At 43.9% G+C, this 24,377-nt stretch overlaps 1 protein-coding gene across 1 annotated transcript in view; it reads right to left on the bottom strand.

The window, feature by feature from the left end:
* Nucleotides 1-24,377, bottom strand: part of ARFGEF1 (ARF guanine nucleotide exchange factor 1) — a 1,069,199-nt gene that overhangs the window by 809,916 nt on the left and 234,906 nt on the right. The window contains exons 3-4 of the mRNA XM_085605493.1: nt 13,159-13,315; nt 4,026-4,172 (exon numbers count right to left, since the gene is read on the bottom strand). Coding sequence (XP_085461619.1) covers nt 4,026-4,172; nt 13,159-13,315 — 304 coding nt within the window. The remainder of the gene's footprint in view (nt 1-4,025; nt 4,173-13,158; nt 13,316-24,377) is intronic.

Raw genomic sequence — 24,377 nt, 5'->3', positions numbered from 1 at the left:
GTGGGGTAGAAGGGATTGTCCCAGATTTTAATGCTTTGAGTACAAAACTGCAGAGTAGGGTAAGAAGTCAAGTAAGGTGGCTTTGATGGCACTGTTCTTGTGCTATACTTGGGAGCAAACATTATTGACACTGCTGCATTAAAGTACGGCTTATCCCAAGAATATGTCACCTGATCTAGGAGTGCCCTTTACTGAATGGTTAACATACTCAGAAGTCTAGTTCCCCATCAACATCTCAGTAAATAATGAGTACTTGATTTCTACAGTGTGAATTTTAATAGGCAAGCACTCCACAGTTTTAGCAATGACTCCAGAAAACTGAACTTGCTCAGCCTATACAGGCCCCTTAGGAACATGAACGTTTAACAAAGATGTTTCAAAACACAAGCCTTCTGCAAATCCTTCACCATTATCCTTCTCCAAATAGCAACATGGCATCTGAATCTGAGCCAAATATATCATGCATTCTCCACATAGACCCTTTGGTAGAGAGTTTAGGTATGTCATGCAAACAAGACTCCTTGGAAAAAAGAAAGAAAGAAAACCAACAGCCAGGTGCCCTTTCTGAAGCCAGTATGTAACTTTCGGCAGGGTTCTGCAGTTCCATTTGTGACATCATGAGGCACCAATCAGCATCAATGCCATATGCTGCTACCTAAAACAAATCCAGATTCTTGGAAGGGTTAGAGCGAGGAATCTGTGGGAACCAGTACCCTTAGAAGTGCCCAATTTGTTGCTATGACTGCCATTAATGCAAGGAACTATGCCAGCTGCCGATCTGTGTGAAAATTCATTTTGTTCTAGGGTTCAAAGAAACCTTTGAAATCTCTTAGGTCACAGTGCAAAAGTAATTCACTCTTCCTCCCAACCTAACCTGAGGTAAGTAATTCGAATCATATGAACCCTGTCTGTTTTGTAGGTAGAGTTTAACATAGGAAATATTCTGTCCAGCCAAATTGCCTGTAAATGCTACAGCGCTCAGGAGTGAGGAATAAGAGTATATCATTATCAAGAGCTAAAATGTTCAATGCCTTTGAGGACTCAGGACTTTAGTCTCCTCCAGCCCACTTTTTAAGAGACAGTGAGGGCCAGTTATTTATTTTTAGCCAAAGGCCAGTCCAAATTCTGGCCAGAACTGCAGATTTTCAAAGACACAAGTAAGCAGTTTTTCCTGAATCTACAACCTAAAATTCTTGGAGGCACAGAAGTTAATCAAGGAGAAGATTAAACGGACTGGCATGCTCGTGATCATCAATATGCACCATGAAAGGGTAATCCTTTATATTGGCTCCAGGCTTCACTGAATAAAACAGTGACATGAAAACACCCACCCAAGAAACTGCAGAAGCCTCCGAGTGCCATGTTATATGCGCTTCGGGCACCCCAAAAATGCATGTCTAAAAGAATGCTGATCAGCCATCCATATGGGTTTCTGAATTGTCTGGAAAGAGTGTAGAGAAGGGCAAATCCCTATTGTATCCCTAAAGTACCATCAGAGGTCCATCTACATCAACTAATGGTATTAAAAACTTTCTTCCAGAACCACAAGGACTCAACCGAGACAACGCTACATATGTTAGATGTTAAACAATGCATAACATTTCATAGTGCTAGAACCAGTGCCTTCAGGAAAACTAACCAATTATTGGTAGCATGTGTCAATTCCGGTTGGGGCCTTGTCCCCTCAAAACAAAGCATAACAGGTTGGATTTCAGCAGCCATAATCTTTTGCGATAATTAAGCAGGTACACCTTTGGATCAGTGAAATCACATCCAACTAGGAGTACGTTGATTAATCTTTTTGCTTGTGTCTATACAAGACATCTGATGAGCTGCAGCTTAGAAAAAATACATACATTAACCCAAAATTACTGTTTGGATTTAATGGTACAGAACAACGGGGTGGTGGGCCAAGCAGTTATAGAGGAGTCTTTAGAGGAGTTTGGTTCTGGTTCACCCAGTCACCTACCCAGCCGGACATTGGACATAGTTTTTCTTCGTCTCCCGCTGTGTTTCCTTCCCTCTACCACCTGCTCCCTCTGTGATCCTGGGGCTCCCTCGGTGATCCTGGGGCTACCTCCCCTTTCCAGCTGATACGTTAATATCTCTTGTTACTCTTCTTTACGTTTTTTCTTGGCTCCTCTAACTGATGTAATTTTGTAACCTGTTACTCGCTGATCCTCATGTAAAGCCGCGGTGCCCGAGCAACTTTGGCTGATTGGAGCTGTCATATGCAGCTATAGAGGAGTTTGGCTCTGGCTCACCCTTCAGCCGGCACCTACCCAGCCGACCATCAGACATCGTTTTCCTCGCCTCCCCGTTGTGTTTTCCTGCCTGCATTCCCTACCCCATTTACGATTTCCCCTATACCTCTTCACTCCCCAGAAGACGTGTGTACGCGCTAATCTCACATTATTGTGTAATATCATGTTTCTTCTTTTCTCCTATGTCTATACTTGTCTATGTAATTATGGAACCTGTAACTCACGGATCCTCAAGTAAAGCGCTCTGATACCTCCGGGTCTAGCCAGCGCTATATAAAACTTTGCAAATAAATAAATAAATACTAGTTTCTATGAATTGCCTGGAAACTGAATTTTCCTTATTTAAATTGTGGAACTGTGATATAAACAACGTGTTCTACAGTGAGCATCAACAGACAGAAATCTGTCTACGTTCAAAAGAAGCTAAAATACAATGTAACACACTGATCTTTCTCTTCTACCATCTAATCTGTCACCTCTCTATAGCATAATGTGACTGCTGGTGTCCATATTTGAACCATAGTGTTCAGTGAAAAAGGACAAGCTCAACAAACAATAAAAGCATCAAGGGGTGTGTGTGTATGCCCAGGGTATGGTGGAGCCGTTTCTATTAAAAAGGCAATCATACAAAATTACTGAATTTACGCTTCAGTATTAGGATCAGAGGAATCCACAGAGGTGGAATGGTCCAATATTTGTATTCAGTGAATGCGGATGAACAATGAGATCATCAAGAGTGGGATAATGTTCAATGGGATTTGTCTAACCTTCCTTTAGATTCCTAGGGACATAACTACGGTTGTGCAGGCTTCGAAAACCATTGCAACCAAGGCACAAGCAACCGTTCTTACAATTAAAGAGATGACCCAGCAACTGGGCAGTTCCATCCCCAGACGTACTTCACAGATGTCAGAGGTGATGCCAAAAAAGAGTGGGAAGGACAGTTTCAAGGGCTTCTAAGAACTCACCAATGCAGATTTACATTTGCTGACATCAGTAATATTCCCAGTTGTGGTCTTCTTTAATTTGGGAGTGGAGTCCAGTCACTGAATGCAGAATCCGGTCTTCTTACCAAAGGCAAAACAAATAACTTGCTTCTTCCTCAAATGTATGGAAAGTAACTAACAGCTATATCTGCAAATACTGAATAAAAGATAATCTGGTGCACGTTTGAGCAGGTAACTGAGGCGCATACTAATAAGCAATGAGGAATTAACTCTCAAAACCTGTGCACTCCCAAATCCCTGAGAAAACACCAGAAAGGACTGCAAGCCAGCACCAAAGGTAAAACACAAATGAAAAAATTGCAGAGAAATTAGCAAAAAATATATCAAGCAAAATGAGGAACAACAGAAACAATGCTGTCCTCGTGAATACATAAAAAATGATCACGTGATGTCAGAATAAGTGACGCAAGCATAGGAAGTGCTGTGCATGCATGCATCCTTTAGCTTCAGTGTTTACAGTTGTGCAGCACCTTTACTTTCACTTGGCTCAAGGGCTAGCCCAAGTTGATAATTTCATGGACTGGAAGTAAGAGCACATATAACCTTTTCGAGTCACAAAACGTAATGTTTATCTGTTACACACACGCACAGTTGTTAACTATTAATACTAGTTTCCTTGAAACAATCTTATTATTCACATCAAATTTAATAAGACATGGCACCCATTTAATCATATTTTAATATACGTGATGTAGAATTTCAACGCTCTTTTTAGTGAATTAGTAACCTACTTTCTCATAAATTATTAGATTACCTTTATTATTTGTAACTGAACTCCTTCGTCGGTCTGTGGGCCCTGGAAGCAGCCACATATTGTTTCAATTATTCTATCTATTAATTTTTTGCCAGGCGTTGTGTTATCTGGTGCATTGCCAGTCAGATGTCCATATGCAATTAGTTTCTAATGAGGAAAAGAACATCGAAAGTAACAAAATCTGAATATATGCACTCAAAAATTTTAACTTTTTACTTTTAAAAAGAGAAATGTGTCATTATGATGAATACATGTCAGCAGAAACACATATATATTTATCACATTACGTTACACTTTTACCGGCTCCTTCAGCGACACAGTGTATGAATATGTAACAGTTGACATTACAATATACTACCCAGGCTGACCTACGTCTAGCCTGGTTGGAGCACAGTAAAGTCAATTCCTTTATAACCCTCCTGGCTCACACTAATAAGAATCCATAGCATTTAGTAGTAGTTCAGATAGGCTGCACAATAATATGTTTAACACTAATTGACACACTTATAAGACAAAACTGTCACGTGTCATGTCCATCACCCATTTGCTGTTGGCTGGTGATTGCCCACAGCAATCACCAGCCAAAAGCAAATGAACAGGTATGGAATAACTGAGGAGAAATGCCGGATGCTGCTGGCCAATAGAAAACTTTAATTTGGTATACTACTGCAGGTCCCAACAAGAAACATATTATTACTGCTTCTTGACATCTCACAATGACAATCAAGTGTGGAATTAAAGCAATTCAGCTCATCCCAGCAGATCTCTCCATTATTTCTGCCTTCAACCTATGCCGATTCAGAGCCATAAACTTTAAACAAAATATCTCAGAATTGACAACCCAGTGGAGTAACCAGCTAAGTACACTATGTTCATACGAAATACCACTAATACCTTAAGTAACATTTGTACATCTGAAAATTTACAGTACAGAAATCGAAATTTGTTTGATTATCCTGACATGTGCAATAACACTTCGTTCAATGATAGGGCATCAGTCACCAGCTGTCTGAGAGGAGGAGAAGTTGGGGGACTTTTGTAAGTCCGATATATCACCTGTATGCGGTACCACTTGCTTCTCTAGTGAGCATACAAAAGGATTTGGACCATCATCATCCATCATGGTGGTAGGTTTTGTTAAAAGTGTTTTTCTTCGCTATCCACCTTTAGCGCAGGGTTTCAGTCAGCACAACTGGACTTCAAGGACATCTGCTAGTTGTTTATCATGGACCCCGGCCTGTTCATTTTCATTTATTCTTTCAATTATTGAAAGAGCTTCTTTTATGGACTCCATGAGTTTCTCCCCAATCTTAAGCAACTCCACATTCTGATTATCCTCCATTTTAGGTTTAGTTTTGGCATGAGATGTCAAGCCAAATCATGCTGCCTGGTTTCTCTCTAGGGGCCTTTTAGATGCATTTTTTCAAATTAGCATCTCCATCATATTCAGCCAAGTTTCTAAATAAGGATTTTGAGGATGGTTTACAAAGTCTATCCGACTCCTATTATTTGGGTTTCCAAAGATTTTATTTTGGGTTATCCCTCTGCTTAACTGAAAAAGATATGGTCCACTTTATCCCTCTCTGTTGATGTATACGTGTTTTTAGGCCAAGTTGTTTCCAATCCCAGAAATGACTAGTGAATGTTAAGATGCTCTACAGGCAATTCCTCCCATGTGCTAATGGGCAATCGATCTACTGGAGTATCTTGATTTTTATTTAAAGTTTTTGGTCGTGCAGACTATGGTACCAATTTTATGATTATCTAAAGTACTCTCTAATGTCTTATGCAGTTTCTCCAACTGATGACTGGGACAGTCTGAATTTTGAATAATAGGGACTTTGGAAACAGATATAAATGCTTCTACTGTTTCTCTGTTAGATCTCGTGAAATATTTAAAATAAAAAATAATATCAACGACTTCGGAAAATGAACTAATACAGCTAGCAACTAACCTAATAAGTAACCTAATAACATTAAAAGAGTAATTCAGATGAGTAAGAAAAGGGCAAAATTAACAAGGAAATATGATTTTCTATTAAAAAACTGCATCAGAATAATGCAATCCAAACACTGGATGGAACAAGAAAAGTGGGCATTTTATATCAAGTTATGATGGAAAAAGCTGTTTGTTGGACTTGGCCCTTTTCCCTGTATTTTTCGCTTTTATGGGAAACCGCATGTTACGTGAATGCATGTGAAACGCAAGTATTGAATGCTGTGCGATGGTGTACGCAGACGGAGTTTCCCTATTTATGTAACTTTTAAAATGGATGCTATGACTGTGTGGTTGTGCCGCCTGACTGAGCTGGGTTACCAGTCTAGTTGTTATTTCCCAGCAACCCCAGCTTTTGGAGGGAAGCCTGGCACCCAAGGTGCTCTACCCCTCCCCCTAGGCCAGTTAGAACCAGTTTCCCCAGACGCTTCTAGAAGCTTCTGGCACTGTCTGGTAGGTGGGGTGAGGGGTGTATAAAGGGCGGAGCTGGGCTGCCATGTGCTCAGTCAGAGCGTGGACCTGAGAGAGAGGGGACCTGCTGCCAGGGGTTACCGCCACATGGGCCTGTGTGCTGGGCCCTGAGCTTATCTGCACCCCTCTGCTGTCCACAGGGCGAGGGAAAGCCATAGTTGGGGCGACGCTGACCTGGGGGAATCTACACAGGAGACTTAGGCGGTAGGGCCTAGTCAGGGACCTATACCACTAAGAGTGACAGGGCTTAGGTGCTGCCTTCCAAGCTGTGTGAGGAACACTGGACTAGCCCACTGATTTGGCCCGGCGGGAGGGGAACCCAGGGACGACCTGCAGAGTCTGATTAATCTGCCTTCAGCCACCAACTCAACCCCCCCCCCCTCAAGAAACCCTCAACCAAGGGTGCAGGAACCAGCAAGCGCCTTGTGGGACCCTGACTGCAGTCCCTGCAGAAAGAGAGCGCTAAATTCAAGCTGCCTGCGGAAAGAGAGCGCTATATTCAAGCTGCCTGCGGAAGGAGAGCGCTATATTCGGTGGGCGCTACATTCTTATTGACTGTGCTCTGCTGGTGAGTGCTGCAATCCCAGCTGCCTGCTCCCTAGCGCCTGGTGGGCGCGGTATTTCGCTTCCCCCGTGCTGTGGCGGTATTGTTGGCATATTGAAACCGCGGGAGGCCCCCCCCGTGTCTCTGCCACCGGCGTACTTAATCTTTACAGCGGGTGCCCACCCCGCGTCATGGCGGTGCTGTGCGTATTTCTAAATTAAGCGGGTGCCCACCCCGCGTGTGTGCTTTAACGTCAGAGGGAGCCTACCCCTCATTGCGGGACAGAGGAACTACCAGGATCACCGCCGCAACCGGTGTCCACCGAGAAAGAAAGCGATGTGCCCGAGGCCAAGGGAGGGCTGCCGCGGCTTCAGCGAAGGCCGTGCTAGGCCTGGGACGTGCGAGCAACGTTGCTCGGCAACCGAGGTGCCGGCCGTGTCAGCGGCCGCGCCCCCCTGGAAGCCGCGCCAGGATTGGCTTCCGGATCTTGAGGCCGAAAGGAAGACCAGAGCGGGAGCCCACCCCGCCGGTCCGCGCCTCCGAAGACAGGGGCCTGGCGCCGAGAAGAGGTGCTGCTGTTTGTGGGGCTCTCCGTGAGCTGAGGAGAGCCCCGGGTGCAGCCGAGGTTGGCAGGAGCATCACGGTTCCCCAGCCAAAGTCCCGGTCCCGGGAAGGGGGACCGGCTGCAGTGAGGCGAGGAGCGGGCCACGTCGACATCCCAGCAGGAGCCCACCCTGCCTTCTGGAGCCCAGCGGCTGCAAGCAGAGGTGGCCGCATGTCAGAAGAGTCCTGGTGAGTCGGGCCCATTGAGGAGTCGGGGGGGGGGGGGGGGGGGTGTCGGGGCACATTGCCAGTGCCCGCCCACGGTGCCTGGACTGGTCCTTCCTGCTGCCCCGTCTGACAGTGGGCAGCGGCAACGAAGTAGGAGGCATTTTGCGCCCAGGAGTCCCGGTGAGTGAGGGCCTCAGTGGGGGACTGTTGGTGAAGGAGGGGGGTAGCGGGGCACAGTGTCTGTGCCCGCCCCATCGGGCCTTCCCCAGAGACACTGGGAGTGTCCGTGACGGTTTGGGTGGTCCTAAGCTGCCCCACTTGACAGCGGGCAGCTGCAACGGGCCAGCATAATTGCTTTGAAGCTCCTGGAGAGCAGTCTCCCCTACAGCCAGGGCCACAGGGCCCCAGGGGCTACACAGCGACGCCGCAGTGGCGGGTCGCTGCAACGATTAAGGCATTTTTGAGCCTCGGGCCCGGAAGAGGGACTACACCGTCCCAGTGTTGTTTTGAGGGCCTCCCCCGTGACTGTACTGTCTAGGACTGCTAACTTGTTGGGGAGTGCCTGTATTTACAGGAATGTGTTGCTCATGAAGCCTAACAGTATTGCCCAGATGTTCTAGGGTTCTGCCTATGTTAATCCTGTTAATGAGATGTGCGCCTCAGGTCTAAGGTTATGCCTCCCCGCTCATATAGGTTATGTCTGAGGTTACGCATAATGAGTTTCATGCTACTGGGCCAATTTTAACCCTTTCATGCTTATTGCACTGCTGCATGTTGATGCCAAGGCTTCCTATGCTCTGGGTTTAGGCCTGCTTTGATGCCTCAGGATAATGTCTCATGCTAAGGTCAGGTTTGCGTGCTATGCCTAATGCCCTTAAGGCCACAGGGTGATGCATATGATGATACATTATGTTCATGCCTACGGTTATGCCGGATTTATGTTAACAGAACTCAGGTTGACTGCCGAGGGTTGTACTCAATATTGATGCTGATCTTTTTTCCCAGGGCCTGGCGACGTCTTTATGCCTAAGGTGAGGCCCCCTGGCCTGGAAGCTTGTTTCTCCTTTCAGGTCTGAAACTGATGTGTCCTAATGCTCATGGGACGAAACCTTTATTTTCACCTGCTACTATATACTGTTATGCCCTGATGTATTTTATTGCAGGATTGAGGCCGATGGACGTTACCTTTATCCCTCACATACATTCATTCTATCTGTGTGTCGCAATGGTTCCGGCAGGGGCCCGATTGGCCCTGCCATGTATATAATTCCCCCCTGTAACTTTTGACCGAGCACCAGTTGGCGCAGTATTGAGATTACTAATAATACCTTGTGTTTTGGACAATACAAAAGTTATTCTTACACAAACTTGTGTAGCGTCTCTTTTTGTAGTGTGCCTGGTGTGTCGCCTGTGTGTACTGCGTGGATGCTTTACACATTTCCTTCAGAGTTTGGCCCACCCGCTCTGCATCACGCTACCCGTTTCCAACACTGTTAATAAAACAAAAGGCAGATGAAAAGGGATCTGCAGACTCTGATCTAAGAAATATACTGACCGTCTTTTAAATGTTCTACCCAAATTGATATGAAAAAGACATGGAAGTGAAAGACAATCACAAAATAGATTACTTGACAACACTGGATTTTGCTAGGCTTCATGGGGAAGAAGTCAGATTTTTAATTTGCCCAATCACTATTCTGGAAATAACACACCCCACAAGAGTTTACTGCATACATCATGCATATTGCAGCCTGGGTTCATGGTCTGGCTCTTGACCACTCCTGTACCAAGACTCATCTAACTCAAACCAGCTGTGCACAGCCTTTGGCCTTGCACACCAAGGTATAACCTGAACGAATACCCATATGAACCCATTGGGGGTGAGTGGACAGCATGCCTTTTGAGGACACTCTGCACTAAAGACCAGACTCTACACCCCCTAAAACCGAAGTGGGAAAGAGTGCTTGGCTTGACCTTTGTGAAAACAATAAGATGATCGAAGGAATGCTTCAATTAATCTCAAAAAGAACAGATGATGGACGGAATGCTAAACCAATCAGACATTCACCCCCAGTCACAGATCTGGGTTAATTCCATCGTTTTTTTGCATGCCATCCTATTTCAGTTTAGACCCAGCCATATGCAAATCAGTCTTGACCCTGCTCTCATGGGAACAGTCCAGCCGGAACTGCCAGGCCAGGTCCTCCCTGGACCAGAAACAAGCATCCTGGGACCGGTTTCGGGGTTTCACCCTTCATCAGCCATGCTAGCTTGAATCTGGTGGCGTAGGCTGGGTCCAAACTGGGGAGGTATTCTTAGCAAAAGAACGATGGATTAAACCCAGATCTGGGACTGAGGGTGTGAGTGGTTGAAAAGTTTCAGCACTCTGTCCATCATCTTGTTGTGTTTGCTATGTTCAACCTAAGTGGCCAAGGGCATGCCCAGACGTGGGTCCCTTGCTCACTGTGTGCCACTGGATTCAAACTAATCTAGCTGATGGGGGGGTCAAACCCCGAAACCGGTCCCAGGATGCTTGTTTCCAGTCCAGGGAGGAACTGGTCTGGCAGTTCGGGCTACACTGTTCCCATGTGGAAAAGGGTCAAGACTGATCTGAATATGGCTGGGTCCAAACTGGGGTGGCATAGTGAGCAAATGAATGATGGATTAAACCCAGATCTGTGACTGGGGTCGAGTGGTTGAAAAGTTTCACCACTCTATCCATCATCTTGTTGTGTTTGCTATGAATTAATCTCAGCCACTGTCGATCACTGAGAGCTGCATTCTACACCATCTTTTTCACCCACTATGCCATTCTAGACAGTCTCATCTAATGCAAATTAGTCTTTATCCTGCTATAATATAATATAATAGGAACAGTCTAGCCCCAACTGATGAGCCAGGTGCTCTCGGGATGGGATCATAAGCAAACCCAAACCTATTTCGATCTGATTAGGTCTCATTAGCGAGATTTAGCTTGGGTTCCATGGCACAGTGAGCACAGGACCCATGTCTAGGTAAACTGAAGTAGCAGAACGATGGAAGGTATGAGTACTGGCTGTTTATTACTCCCTCTTATCTTTCCCTCCACTACGTGTCTCCTGACATAACCTGTATAGTGTGTGGCTACAGGGGCAGCCCCCACGCCTCCCATGTAGGATATTATTGTGACAACCCAGGATAGGTTACTTGCTTGTTTTTATTATGTGTGCACAATACTGCATCGTTCATGTTTCACAGATTAGTGATTACAGGTAACAAGAAAACACGTTTATATTTGATTGTGTGTTAGGTCTGTGATGGTTTGTGTTGTTTGGTTCCTTTTCTTAAAAGTGCTGTTTTGCTAACTGTTTGGGGTGATTACAGAAGTGCACCACTGAAGTGCATACTGAGCTTGAAAACCAACGAGTCCATTGGTTTTTTTTTTTACTCTTACAGGACCTTGACAGAGAGCGTCATGGGGAAAGGGCATCTCTGCCCATTGCATGCTATATATGTTATATGTTGTGTTTTTTTCATGACAGAGTAGTGCTAGGTGAACTAACATCTCTAAATGAAATTTTTCCAGGGCAGATAGCTCATCCAGTCCTGATAAAAGTCCGGGACCCTACGGCCTTTATACTTTACGGCTGAAACATATTGACTTGTATGTAGATTGTAGGATCATTAACTCCATAGGCAACCCCTTCCTTCATGTATTAATCATACTAGGAACCCCACAAATAAAGGAATACCTAAGTGTTCTGAGGTATTTTTATTTTAAGACCTCGGCAGGAGAATGTCCTAGAGTATAGTCAAGCCCATCCTGGTTTTAAGGGACTAGATGATGAAGTATGACACCAATGATTTGCGTGAGGGTCCAACAAACAAATGAAAAATGATGTGGCCTTTTTAGGGTCAAGCGTTATACCTTGTACAATAGAATATCTTTTGGTGGGACACGTTTAGACGGAAGGATTTATCCTAGTTTTTTTCTCATTCCCTTCTTAGCACTGGATTAACCTGCTGGACCCTCCTCCTCTGTACCATTTGTTGCGGATAGCTATTCTGTCGCCAGATTTAACTCTTATATTCTCCTGTTTTCACTTGTTTATTCACCCATATTTAATATCTATGTTTTATGTCCATTCTTTTGGAAAACAATCTAAAGCACTTGGGTATTGTTCACACTATAGAAAACTACATAAGTTAAATAATAACCAAACCTTTGCCACGTGCCAAAAATCAAATCTCTTCTCTAGCACTCTTGACACTCGTCGTATCAATCCTTTAATGTGCAGGGTGCGTGGGCAAGTCAGGAGCATACTGGAAACCAGCTTGCCAAGCCCTCATGTGTAGATCACCAGAAAAAGTGATAGTTAAACCTTGAACGACATGATGGGCAAGTGAAAATGGACCTACTGTCACTGCCAGGATTGCACAAGCAAGAGTGCGTCTGTGTAGGCTCATTCATCACCAAGATATGGGTTGAGCATTTTGGCGTACATTAGAAGCTACGGGCCTCAGTACCTACAGGGAAGCACCAAAGGGCACAATCCTTCCAGGGCATTCAGACAAACCTCTGCAGGGTCTGCAACATTCAGGTTCTTCTCTACCCAACCCTAAAAACAAACGCAAGAGATAATAACCCTGCAGACAGATAGGCTGAACACGGGCGGAATCCTGTCCCTAAGGTATATAGGAAAAGATTTGTATGATGGTTAGGAGTAACCCAGTATCTAAAAATCCACAGAGGCGGGGCTTGTTCAAAAAGGGCACATTGCTGACTTAGTTTAGAGAAGTGCTGGTCTCCAGAGTGGGATTAGGAAATAGGATAGTAATGAGGAAAAGGGGCAATAGAATAAGAGTGTTTTGGCCCCAAGAAAACAGAGTTTATTCTTATGTGCTGTCTAATGCATACACTGCAGGTTTATGTTTTTGGCCTTATGGTCACAGGTTCAAATCATGGCAGGTTGACTCGACCTTTCATTGTTCTGAGGTCGATGAAATAAGTACCACTGAGTTGGGTGACAATAAACCTATGTCATCAAGGCGCCAGGATACAATTTCGGGTAAATGTGCTCTTTACAAATACATATGTAATGTTACATTAAAGGTAAAGTTTGACACCAAGCATTGAAGACACTGTGAATTATGAGAGCAGCAGAATGGAGACAAATGCAACAAGTGTAAATGGCAGAACACATCAACATTTCCTTCTTTCAACGGAAATTTGATTAATGAACTGCTGTTCTGTCACTGAAACATGAGCATTTTGTTTGACCACCTCCAAATGATTTCTGTTAAAAATGCTTGCAATAAACACAGTCTGACATACAAACCCCCGACGAAGAACCAGAGAACGCCATACAGACCTGCAGACAATCTAAAGATGTATTAACAATCCGGGGGCACTTCGATTGACAGGCCAGCTCAAACGGTAAGAAGTACTTGTCTGCTTCGATGAAGCTCGTCTTTGATTTGACTGGTGGAAGAGTGCTGGAACCCGCCTTTGCATCTCCATGGGGCGGACTGCGAAAAGAAAAAAATATTCAGACAGGAAAGCTGTCAGAGAGCCTCGCAGAAGAATGCTTGCAACACATTTAATTGCGTTACACGATGTTTTAACACGCCTAATTAAAATGTGTGCTTGAGACATAACAGCTCAAATGAAAAGAAATAAAATCGGATTTGCAATACCAAACTGTACGCGTTTCCCCGCAGGAGCGATCTTTAGTTTCACTTGCAAAATATTTTTTAAAAAGCCACACAAGAAAATGGTTGCATACTCCATAAATGAGGTGCGAGTGAGAATGCCGTACTACCTATCCAAAACATTTTAGAATTATAAAAAATAATAAGTGAAGGCACAGAAGCAACTTCGGGGAAGGACAACTTAATAGGATGGGTTGGTAATGTGGCTGGCGAAGCTGGGATCAAGCTCTGTGTGCTCTGCTATAAGTTGAATAAACCGAGGTTCAACCCACAACTGTCTCCGTGTCATCACCACAGTCCACTGCTTGTGAGAAATGTCACAGCCATATTGAGAGATGCTTATTCTTCAAGCCAAAGGTGAGCTACAATCTTTAAGTAATTGGTCACACGGATGATTACTCTTCACGCTGCTGCCTCGCCTAACCCGACTGAACCAACCTGCAAAGCAGGAACCTCAAGATACCTGCCCAATCCTTCTTTGCTGGAAGCAGACGCTACACATTGTGAAACAGCTATTAACGGCACAGAGACTTATCCGGCTCAAGTACGTATTAGCACACATTCCTCCTTCTCCTTGAAAATACAAGAAGCACATTTACAATTAAAAAAAAACTGGTCCTTCTTCTATGTCTGCAATGGAATCATATTGTTCAATTGTCTTCTACCTGTTGCCTTTCCTTTGTTCCTTCAGTCCTGCACAGACTATGAGATGAGTCCTCAAATCTTGCAGAGTATCACTGCTGGTGTAATTAAAGTGGCCCCACACAGCGCATGCACCCCCATATACATTAGGCTACGAATAACGAGATCTAACCAAAACTGGCCTTAACTGTGGTTATTCCTATATGGCCCTAGTCAGCTACATTCACTGGGAACCTCTCTCAGCCTATCATGGGAGGAATCAACGAACCACTGGAAAGCCATTTTCAAAACCCAACTCCTATCTCATTAACCAGTTTAACATTATGACAGCAGTCATATTTTTTCTCCACCACCGTTATCTCACATATCTGGTAACTTCGTGAAGCACATCTCCACTAATCACCTCTTCTATTACCACACCTCCTGATTTAGAAAACATCCGTTGTAATGCATCCACTATTATTCACTTCTATGATAGGTAAGTGCAACATTAATAATTTTTAATCCTGTGAAAATACTTAACCGCAAAGGCGTGCTCTGGAAGATACCATCAAGAGCTCATTTTCAATGGCTAAGTATTTGAACTCTATGGTGGCTGAATACACAATCCTTTCAACAAATATCGACCTTCGGGTATTTGTAATATCTTCTTTTATCACCTGGAATTCCCAATCACAGTTTTTACAACACTTAAATTGTAAAGTCTTGTCAAGTCTGAAACATGTTTTCGAAACCAGACTCAAGATGCAATTTGCCATGGGTTTGAACTGTTGTTTAACATTCAAAAACTCATTCACATCTGGAAAAGGAAACCTAGCTCACAACAACACATCTTTACAGTCTCCAATTGCCAATCAGTAGTTAAACGTTTCCAAGGAGTCTCTTTCCTTCCAAAAGTCAATAATCCACTGTGCATTTATTATCTTCAATTCCCCTGAAACAAGCTCCCTTAAACTAATGGCAACATTCCTCAACCCATGACCATCTGACTTACAACCACGCCTTAGTTAGCCCTGAAAATCTATCCTTTTAGGCAAAAATGTGGGCCCTTGATAACCTCAGGAAATAATCTTGCTCTATCCTTCTGGTTCACAAGTCATACCCTGAAGATCATTATTGGGGTTTACTTTAAGCTTAAGATTCTTCCGATATGGTCAGCACAATATATCTGCTAGTTTACTGACACACAGACTTTTTCTGTTGGGTATTTCCCATAAGTTTCTATGCATGCTTCAAAAATCCGTTCAATTCTTTGAGGTTCCCTTAATTTCTCTTTTTAACCAATTAATTCTTTGAGGTTCCCTTAATTTCCTTTCTTAACTAATTTTTGAGTTTTGATCATATCTCGTATAGAGTTTTCCTTCATAATCCCCCAATGAATATCTGAACTTCTGATGTGCAGCCTTATGCTTAATGCTTGCTATATCTCTAACTTGAATGTATAGTCACCTTGAATCCCAAAACACTTCATATATTTATAACATATGCACACATTGTGATGTGATCTTTCCCTTGCATCTTCATTTGGAATCAGGCTCGTTTACTCAGCTAACTGATGTCCCACTTGTGTGCTCATCCAATCATAATTCTTATAATAGCTGTCCATAAGCCTACACTTCTTTGTAGTTCCCATAGGGCCATAGTCCCTAAAAACATTTTAGTTGCTTGATGTTGACCAGAGAGGCACATCACTTCTTTTACACAATTTTTCCGACTCTGTGGTTTCGCACAACATCCCTCTATTTGGATTACCAGGTTCACTATCTGTAAATTGCCTTCTCTCTCACTACCCTCCTCCTTGGCAGATGCACCCGCACATTCTACAAAGTTTTTAGGTCCGGCATTCGAGACCCCTTGTAGATACTTTAGTATATACTTATATATTATTAGGTCGAGTATTCAAGACCTCTTGTATATACTTTAGTATATACTTGTATATTAGTATATACTTATTCGTGTATATACTCTGTGGGCTCTGGAGATCAGCCCTAGGACTTGTCTGCTTCCGTTTAGGGACTTTCTTTCTGCTCAGCTGCCTCTATTTAACTGTCTTAATAAAAAAGGACCAGTAGAGGTCAGTAAAATACCAGAATTGCTTTCTGCTGAGGGACTATCTTTTTAAAAATGTTCTGGCAACTTCCTCTATCTAACTTTCTTGATAGAAAACGACCAGCAGAAGTCAGTAAAATACCTGAATCACTTTAGCATTCTCTAGATTCCAGTCCATAGAAATTGTCTTCCACGGGCACCCGTAGACAATAATATTTTTTTTAAATCTTGTATTTTCAGTGATATGTCCACCGAAGGCCCTGATTTTATATTAAAAACAGAGCTTTGTACTATACCATTTCCAGCTGAAAGGCAATATTTCTCTCCATGTGTTCCCATACCTGGTGTGTCACACAGTTTTGTGCTTACTTTCCACCATGTTAAAGAACAGTAGATGTTTAAGCACCCAGGTTAATGTGCAGCATAGCTAAATACATATAAGGTCCCAAAGTCGAGACCGATTGCATTGCAAATGCTTGATTTACGTACTTAGCTCACTGTTACAGTTCATTCAAATAAGATTCTCCCTCATAGCAGACATGTTTTCAGACTGCTTATGTGTGACATTTCTGTAATATCAGTGTGCTTGTGCGTGACACTACAGAGAGTAGTCTACAAACAGTTATGTCGTGCACACATAATGGACATGAGCTTTGTATTAGTGGCTATTTGATTACAAATTCATTACTCACCTCATATCCAGAGTATTATTAACAAGGATTCTGACTAAATGTCATTCCCCAGCCTCAGGCAGAGGTATATCGCAGGCTACTTTTTCTGAATTGATTTAAATCGCCTTTAGAGAACACATTTCGATCTACAAACTTTAATGCATCAGACTCTGTGAAATTAATTTTAGATTCAAAGCTTAGCACCAGTCAAGACTCCTGTTTATATTACATGGCACTGAAATGCTTACCTGCAGTGTAGGGGACTGCAGTAGCTGCTAAACACTTTTCAAAAACAATCCTCTGTCACAGCTTCATTATCACCCATGCCTCAATTTGTATAAATATTTAACTTGCTTTTTAAACACTAGCAGATAAGCAATTACGTTGTTTGCCTTCGATGGGTTTGAATATGAATATGCAGGTTTCCGTTGGTTCTGTTTAAAACACAGTCCTTGTCTGTATCGTAGGTTCGAAGTATAACTCAACCTCAAGCAGTTTCTCAGAGGAGACGATGAAGGGTGCTGGTAGCACTACAGTCAGCCCGAAGGCCCTGTAGTGACTGTTCTTTCCTGCAGTGAGAACACGACTGAAGAACATGAGCTGACCTTGTAGGGCGGCAACAACAGCTTTTGCCAGGTGACAAGCTGTGCATATCTCTGTGCCAGTAGTGATCCAATGCACCAGCTTGATAAACAGAATAGCCTATTCTTCACTCCCCAACGGGCCTTGGAAAGACTGACGTGAGTGCCCCGCCATGTTAGGCCACTGAACAAGTTACTTACCTGTGGTAAAGCCTTATCTGTTAGAGACTCTATCTAGCCACAGATCCCTTACCCAACAATAATTCCCAAGCATCAGACTGGATCCAGAAGTTTTTTGTGAGTAGTACCCCTGCATGCCAGTACGTGCACCGTACAGCTCCACGTGGCATCATCGGGGCTGGAAGTAACGTGTGCGGTCCCTGAATAGGGGGTCACCCCAGTAAGCTGACATCACTATTTTCACGACTTTCCACACCAGAGTCTCTACCAGATAAGGCATAGCTGAAGGTAAGTAACTTGTTCATCTGATAGAGACTCTTAGCTGCACAATCCTTACCTTAGAATAGATACCCAAGCAATACCTTCCCAGAAATTGGGCTGCGACACGGATTAAACTAAGAAGTCTTGAAGGACCAAACAGGCCAACATGTCCGTCTGGGTGGACCTGACTGTCCAGGCAGCAGTGTTTTCGTAAACATGTGAGGGAAGCCCACGCTGCTGCCTGACAGATATCCAGGACAGCTATCCTGCGATCTAACGCAGTGGTCGCAGTCTTGGCTCTAGTGAAATGAACTCCTAAACCTTCAGGAAGTTACTTTTTGGCCAATGAGTAGCCGATTTTGATGCAGAGCGCTATCCATCGTGATATGGTCAGTTTCTGCACCTCCTTTCCTTTTTTGGCTCCAACGTGCTCCACAAACAGTTGACTGTCCACCCGGAACTCTTTTGTGAAGTCAATGTAGAACAATAACGCTCTTTTTGGGTCCAGCTGATGGAGTCTCTCCTCTTCTCTAGAGGGGTGAGCCAGAGTGTAAAAGGTAGGCAGGGTGATGGATCGGCCTACATGAAAGGAAGTTACCACCTTCTGTAGGAAGGACGCCCTTGTCTGAAGAACCTGCTTGTCTAGGTATATGGTAAGGTACAGACGCTGTGATCACAGTGCTTGTAGTTTATCGACCCTCCAGGCAGATGTGTTTGCCACTAGAGAGGTAATTTTTACAGTGAGGAGCTTGATAGGACAATTGTGTAACAACTCGAAATGAGTGCACATCAGAAATGTGAAGAGAAAATTAAGGTCCCACTGTGGCTTAATGAACAAATAATACACATGCTCAGATCATAGTGTTTATCTGAATAATGGAAGGAGATATCAAGTGCTTTTCCTCCCAGGGCATACAGGAGCAGGACAATCCTCCAACCATGACCTCCAAGTACCACCAGGTATGGTTCTAAGCTTGTAATGGAAAAACGCCTCTGATTATATTAGGTAGAATCCTACCAGACAGCATTGATGTCTCGTTTGCGAAGGCATCTTGGAGGCATTCTGAAAACTTCCTAGGAATGCATTCCACCCACTGCTTAATATTGGCTTTGTGGTTTGTAACTTACATTTGCTAGCTTTCGATTTGCTGGCTTTATTTGTTTTAGGCTATCCTGCTTGCCATTGTCCCTCTCATAGTGTATTACATGTTTACCATCGCCCCTTGTATTCTTCCAAGAGTGCTCGCTTTCTGTAAACATGCCTTTAAATTTTGTTCTTATCTCGTTACATTTGCTGATCATTTCAAGACAGTAAAAACAGTAAAACGTCATGCTCTTTCTTCCGAGGGAGTTTGGAGTTTACTTTTCTTTTTCTGATTTCAAAGTGAGAGGATTTAAGTGATAATCCTGCTGGGTTCCCATGTGAGAGAAAAGGCTGGTATTTTTTCTTGTACACAACAAAAATTAAATGTTTGTATATGAACTGTGTAATAATTTCAGAAAATACCACAATTAGGAAAGCACAAATAAAGCACTTTTTCTGTAGTATGGTGGAATCAAATATTTGAATACGATTAAAACTAATCAATATACTTGGTGATCTCATTTCCACGCATTACAATTTGTATGATGTATTGTTTTATCAGTAAAAACTGTATGTTCTGCACCACTCTTTATACGACAGGGGAGCAGCCTCGTACCTGGTGCAAGTCTCACTTGCATATATCCACCAGGAGGATGCGACCAAACTGGATGATGATATTTCCACGGCAGAGGTCCTTATGGCCATACAGCAGTTCCAGCTGGGCAAAGCCCCCGCACAGGCACAGTACTGAGTTTTATAATACCTGTGTGACGGTACTAGCTCCCATATTGCCGCACCTTTTTAAATTCATTTAGCACTACAGGCACACTGACCGACATCATGCAATTTGTCACTATAACACTGAACCCCAAACCTGGTAAAGACATAGGGCAGTGCTCCTCCTATAGGCCAATTTCCTTAATGTGGACTCCAAGCTTTGTACTAGCATCCTGGCATACCCTTTGGCCCCCTATATGCAAGGCCTGGTGTACCCTGATCAGAACGGATTTATACCAGAAAGAGGCTGTAGCGACTGTACATAACGTATCTGTCACTTACTGAACAAGGCACAGCGCTCTCGTATTTCAGCCCTTCTTTACATCGATGCGGAGAAGGCGTTTGACTGTGGTCACTGGTCGTATATGCGCCTGGCATTGGAGCGGTTTGGTATGGACCCAAGACTCCACCAGTGGATCCAGTGTGGCTTTGTGTCCTCTAGGGCAGCGGTGAGGGTTAACGGCACCCTCTCTCAGCCTTTTAACATCTCTTGAGGCAGGCGTCAGGGCTGCCCCTTGTCCCCATTACTTTTTGCCCTCAATATGGAGTCCTCTGCAGAACGGCTTCATGGACACCGATCCATCACAGGCTTCCTAATGGGAGCAGGGAGCACAAAACAGCCTTTTCTTGTGATGATGTTCTGCTGGTATCAACAAATCTATTTTCTGCACTCCATGCAGTAATGCAGGAACTGGTACGGTTTGGTAGAGCTTCGGGCTTTAAGAAAAACCTGCAAAAATCCGCAGCAGTCAGCCTTACCATCCTGTAGGCATATCAAGCACTTCTGGAAAACTGTTTCCCATTTGCCTGGGCCACCCAGGGGATGGCATATCTAGAGTTACAAATCATACCCCAGAGCGTACTGGTGAGCGGAACTACACAGCCCTCCCCATTACTGCTCACTCCGACTTGTATAAATGGAAGGGGTATGGCCTCTACTGGCTGGGCCGCCTGGCCGCAGTCAAGATGACATCTCTCCCTAAAATTCTGTATGCCATGCCATTGCAACCGTCACCTCATGCACTGAACAAGATCCAACGTTTTTAAGTAGTCGTCATTTGGGAAGGAAAGAAGGTCCTTATGGAGAGTAAGCATGCCTACATCCCGCAATCGGACAGTGGGTTGGGAATTCCACATTTATTGCGATACTACCAGCGCTGCATAGTTGCGCTACATGGTGGAATTGTCCAGGCCTACCACAGAAAAGCATTGGAGCTTCGTGGACCAGGCTGTGGGTGGTATCCACATATGGAAAGGGCCCTGAATACCACAACACCACCGACTGGCAGGTTCTCCAAGCCACAATGGGGGTGTGGGATAAGGCACAACTAACAAAGAAGCTATCTACCCCTATATCGCCCCAAACACCTATATTAGGGAATCCAGACTTCCCTCCCGCGCTGCATGGCTCTGCGTTTCTCCACTGGCAAGAGGCCAATTGTAACAGTATAGGCAACTTCTTTGATGAGGATGGACTCATGGACTTCCCACAAATCTGAACCGCACATGGTCCTCCACCTGAGGCCTCCTAGCAATACACTGCACTCTGTCACTGGGTCTCCCACCTCATGATTCGCCCTCAGGTTAGTAGACCTCTTACTCCCTTTGAGAAATGGCTCATTTCGTGCACATCTGACAAACATCCACTATTGGATCTCTATGGTTTTCTTAAAACACCTCACACCCCTGATAAATTGGTTGCACAGCGGCGCTGGGAGGAGGAATGTGAACGCACATTTGCCACAAAAAAAATGGGCGTCATCCTCCACCATGCACGTGCCTCTGTCCTCAATACTTCTAGCCGGGAAATGTTTCTCCAAATTGGCCATTATTGGTACTATACTCCAGCGAGGGTTGCCCAGTGGGAGAGAGACTAGCGTTGCAGTGGTAACTTGGGTACCCTCACCAATATTGTCTGGCACTACCCCAAGATGCAACCCTTCGGGCGGAAGTTCTAGCAGCAGTGGATGAGATGTACAATACTGACATTCCCTGCTTCCCGAGTTACACCCTACTGGCTCTCCCGAATCCCTTGATATACCCTCTCAAATCTGTGAAGAGACGAGACATTACCCTATTGCTTGGGGCTGCCAAGCAGCTTCTCTTTGCCCACTGGGGCTCCGACCAGGTCCCGATGACTGTAGATTGGCTACATAAACTGTGGGAACTAATGGGTATGGAGAAATCGACTGCCGCTGTGACTAACACCTTACCGCAATTTGATAAGAGCTGGGGTCCCTGCTTCAGCTGTTTCACCAGCCTAATGCATTAAAAGAAACATAAATAAATAAAAAATACACATATATATACATAAAGAACCTCACAAAGGTCAGCCCTCTTCATCAACTGGTCTGATCAAGTGTTGTTCATATTTTACGTCCACCCACCACAGCATAGGACATGGGGCACTGAGTAGAACAAACTCACCAACTTTTCAAGTTACACTGCGAGTGACAGAATTTTCCTTGATCACAGATGCAGACCTATCAAAATTGGACTGCACTTCAGTGGAAGAGTTGGGTTACACTGCTTTACCTTTCAATGTTTTTCCTTTCCATCCTTTACCCTTTTGAAATACTTTTTAGTTATTCTTGATTGTTTAAAATGTCTTCGGGTTACAGTAATTCAAAGACAATAATGTATTTTCTTTTTACCAAAAAGAATAATATTTTTCTGTGATATGCAATTAAACTTAAAAAAGGATGTCTGTCTCTGTTCTAATTACACCTGCTCCTAGGAAGTACCAATACCGTTCTATTATATGTGATGGTTAAATAGTTGTTTTAATTACCATTTTTTATCACAAAAACTAGAAGTACGTTTTCTTTTTTCCTTTAATTTTTGTGGCATAAGATTGCAATAACAATTTTAAAACAAAATAACCACAGTGCCAGCTTCCAAAGCCCAGAAATACTGGATTTGACAGTGCTTGTTTCTTCAGTGATTACTCCAGAATTGTACTATTCTTAGGGGACAGAATGGGATTCAGCATGTTGACGGAGTGCTTTTGTTTAACTGGTAAGGTGTTTGACGTCACTCAATTAATTCTGTATGCTGCTCTTGGAGTACAACTTGCTTTTTTCTACATCCACTCCCTAAGTGTAGGTTCGCCTGACGGTACTATTCCCTACACCTGCTCCGGTTCAGCTTTCAGTGAGAATGCCTAGGAAACTGCTTCTCATGCCAGGAAGGAAAGTGGTGAAGGGCTGCAGTGGGTGAGTTCACAGAACCCACAAAACACTTACAATACAGTGACTGTTCAGACTTCACTGCCAAACCAATCTCTTATCAGTAGGCAGAAAGCTGTGTAACAATCTCAGTCTGCTGTTATGGTAGGACGCTGATAGCTAATTGGACGGACTTTTCTTACTTCTGTCTCAAGACTGCCTGTCACGCTCACCGTCACATATTTATTTCTATGTCAGTGAAGCACTGGTATGCTTCTCGAGGATTATGTCTGGTCAGATTGCATCTATGAAAGGCCAGGTCCAGCCTTCTAAATACCTAATCCTGACCTTCGTGTCACACAGTTCAAGAGTGTCAATTTCTTTGTCTTGTCATGACTGCAGACACCAGGTAAGAATGTTTTAAAGAGTAGCTGGTCACCTCAGCTTCTGGTATACACAGTGGGTAGGCGGTTAGAGTTAATGGGGGATAACCATCAGATGCATTTCCTTCACTGTAGGCCTTCTCATTGATCTTGCAGAATGTCTGCCATTAACATGTGTTGAACTCATCTTGAATGATGACTCGATCAATGCCTTGCCGAATCTCACAATTCATGATCATCCCCACTAAAATATTTACACTTACATTTACAATTCGCAGCCATATGGTAATAGATTCACTACTTTTAGATCATTTGTTATGTTATATTTCTATTGATTGGTGACCCATTGCTACATCTACCTTAGACAAGGCCCTAGTAACAACAATAGCCGACATCTGGTATATATTATGTATTTTAGCTGGTGGTCACCCTTAAGTAACAATAATTTATAGTACCTCTTCTAGAATCCCACGCAACCTTCCAAGTAACGTTTTTTGTTTTTTTTCTTCTTAACACCGGCCTCCCCTATCTTAATATTTAAATAATTGGATCTGCATTGTTGGCTGTACTAATTCAAAGCTTATTTTAATCCGTTTGCAGTTGGATTGAACAGTAAATTGTCACCTGCATAATAAAGGCTTTGTATAGCCTCTTGCACCAATGTAGATAGAAAGCCCTTTCGGTGCATCAACTAAATAGGTCATAAATAGCAGAGGCTAATATACAGCACTGCTGAGTATTGATCATTTTGGGCTAATTTGCGCTTTTGCCTGCATGTCATCTGTCTTTTTCTGTTTGTCATTTTTTGGTAATTATTTCCTCCGTTACTGTTTCCTTGCCCCCTCGCGCCGTCCCCATCTCCCGCCACTGCTGTCCCAGCCCCTCCCCTCTACCCGCACCTGTTTCCCGCCTCCCAGCTGAGCGTCCCTCCTCTCTGTAATGCAGACCGCTGCGGGGGAGTGCTCGTAAGACCTTGACCTTGGTCACAGGCCTGCACTCTCCCCGACAGCTCCTGCGATACGTCGCCGCCGCTGAGCCCCCTGCCTAGCGTGTTCGAGGCTGCTGCCTGCGGAGTATTGCTCAT

This window comes from Triturus cristatus, chromosome 5_1 (genome assembly GCF_964204655.1).
Source record: "Triturus cristatus chromosome 5_1, aTriCri1.1, whole genome shotgun sequence".
Taxonomy (NCBI): domain Eukaryota; kingdom Metazoa; phylum Chordata; class Amphibia; order Caudata; family Salamandridae; genus Triturus; species Triturus cristatus.
Note: the sequence above shows the minus strand (reverse complement) of the source record. Positions and strands in the feature narration are given on the sequence as shown.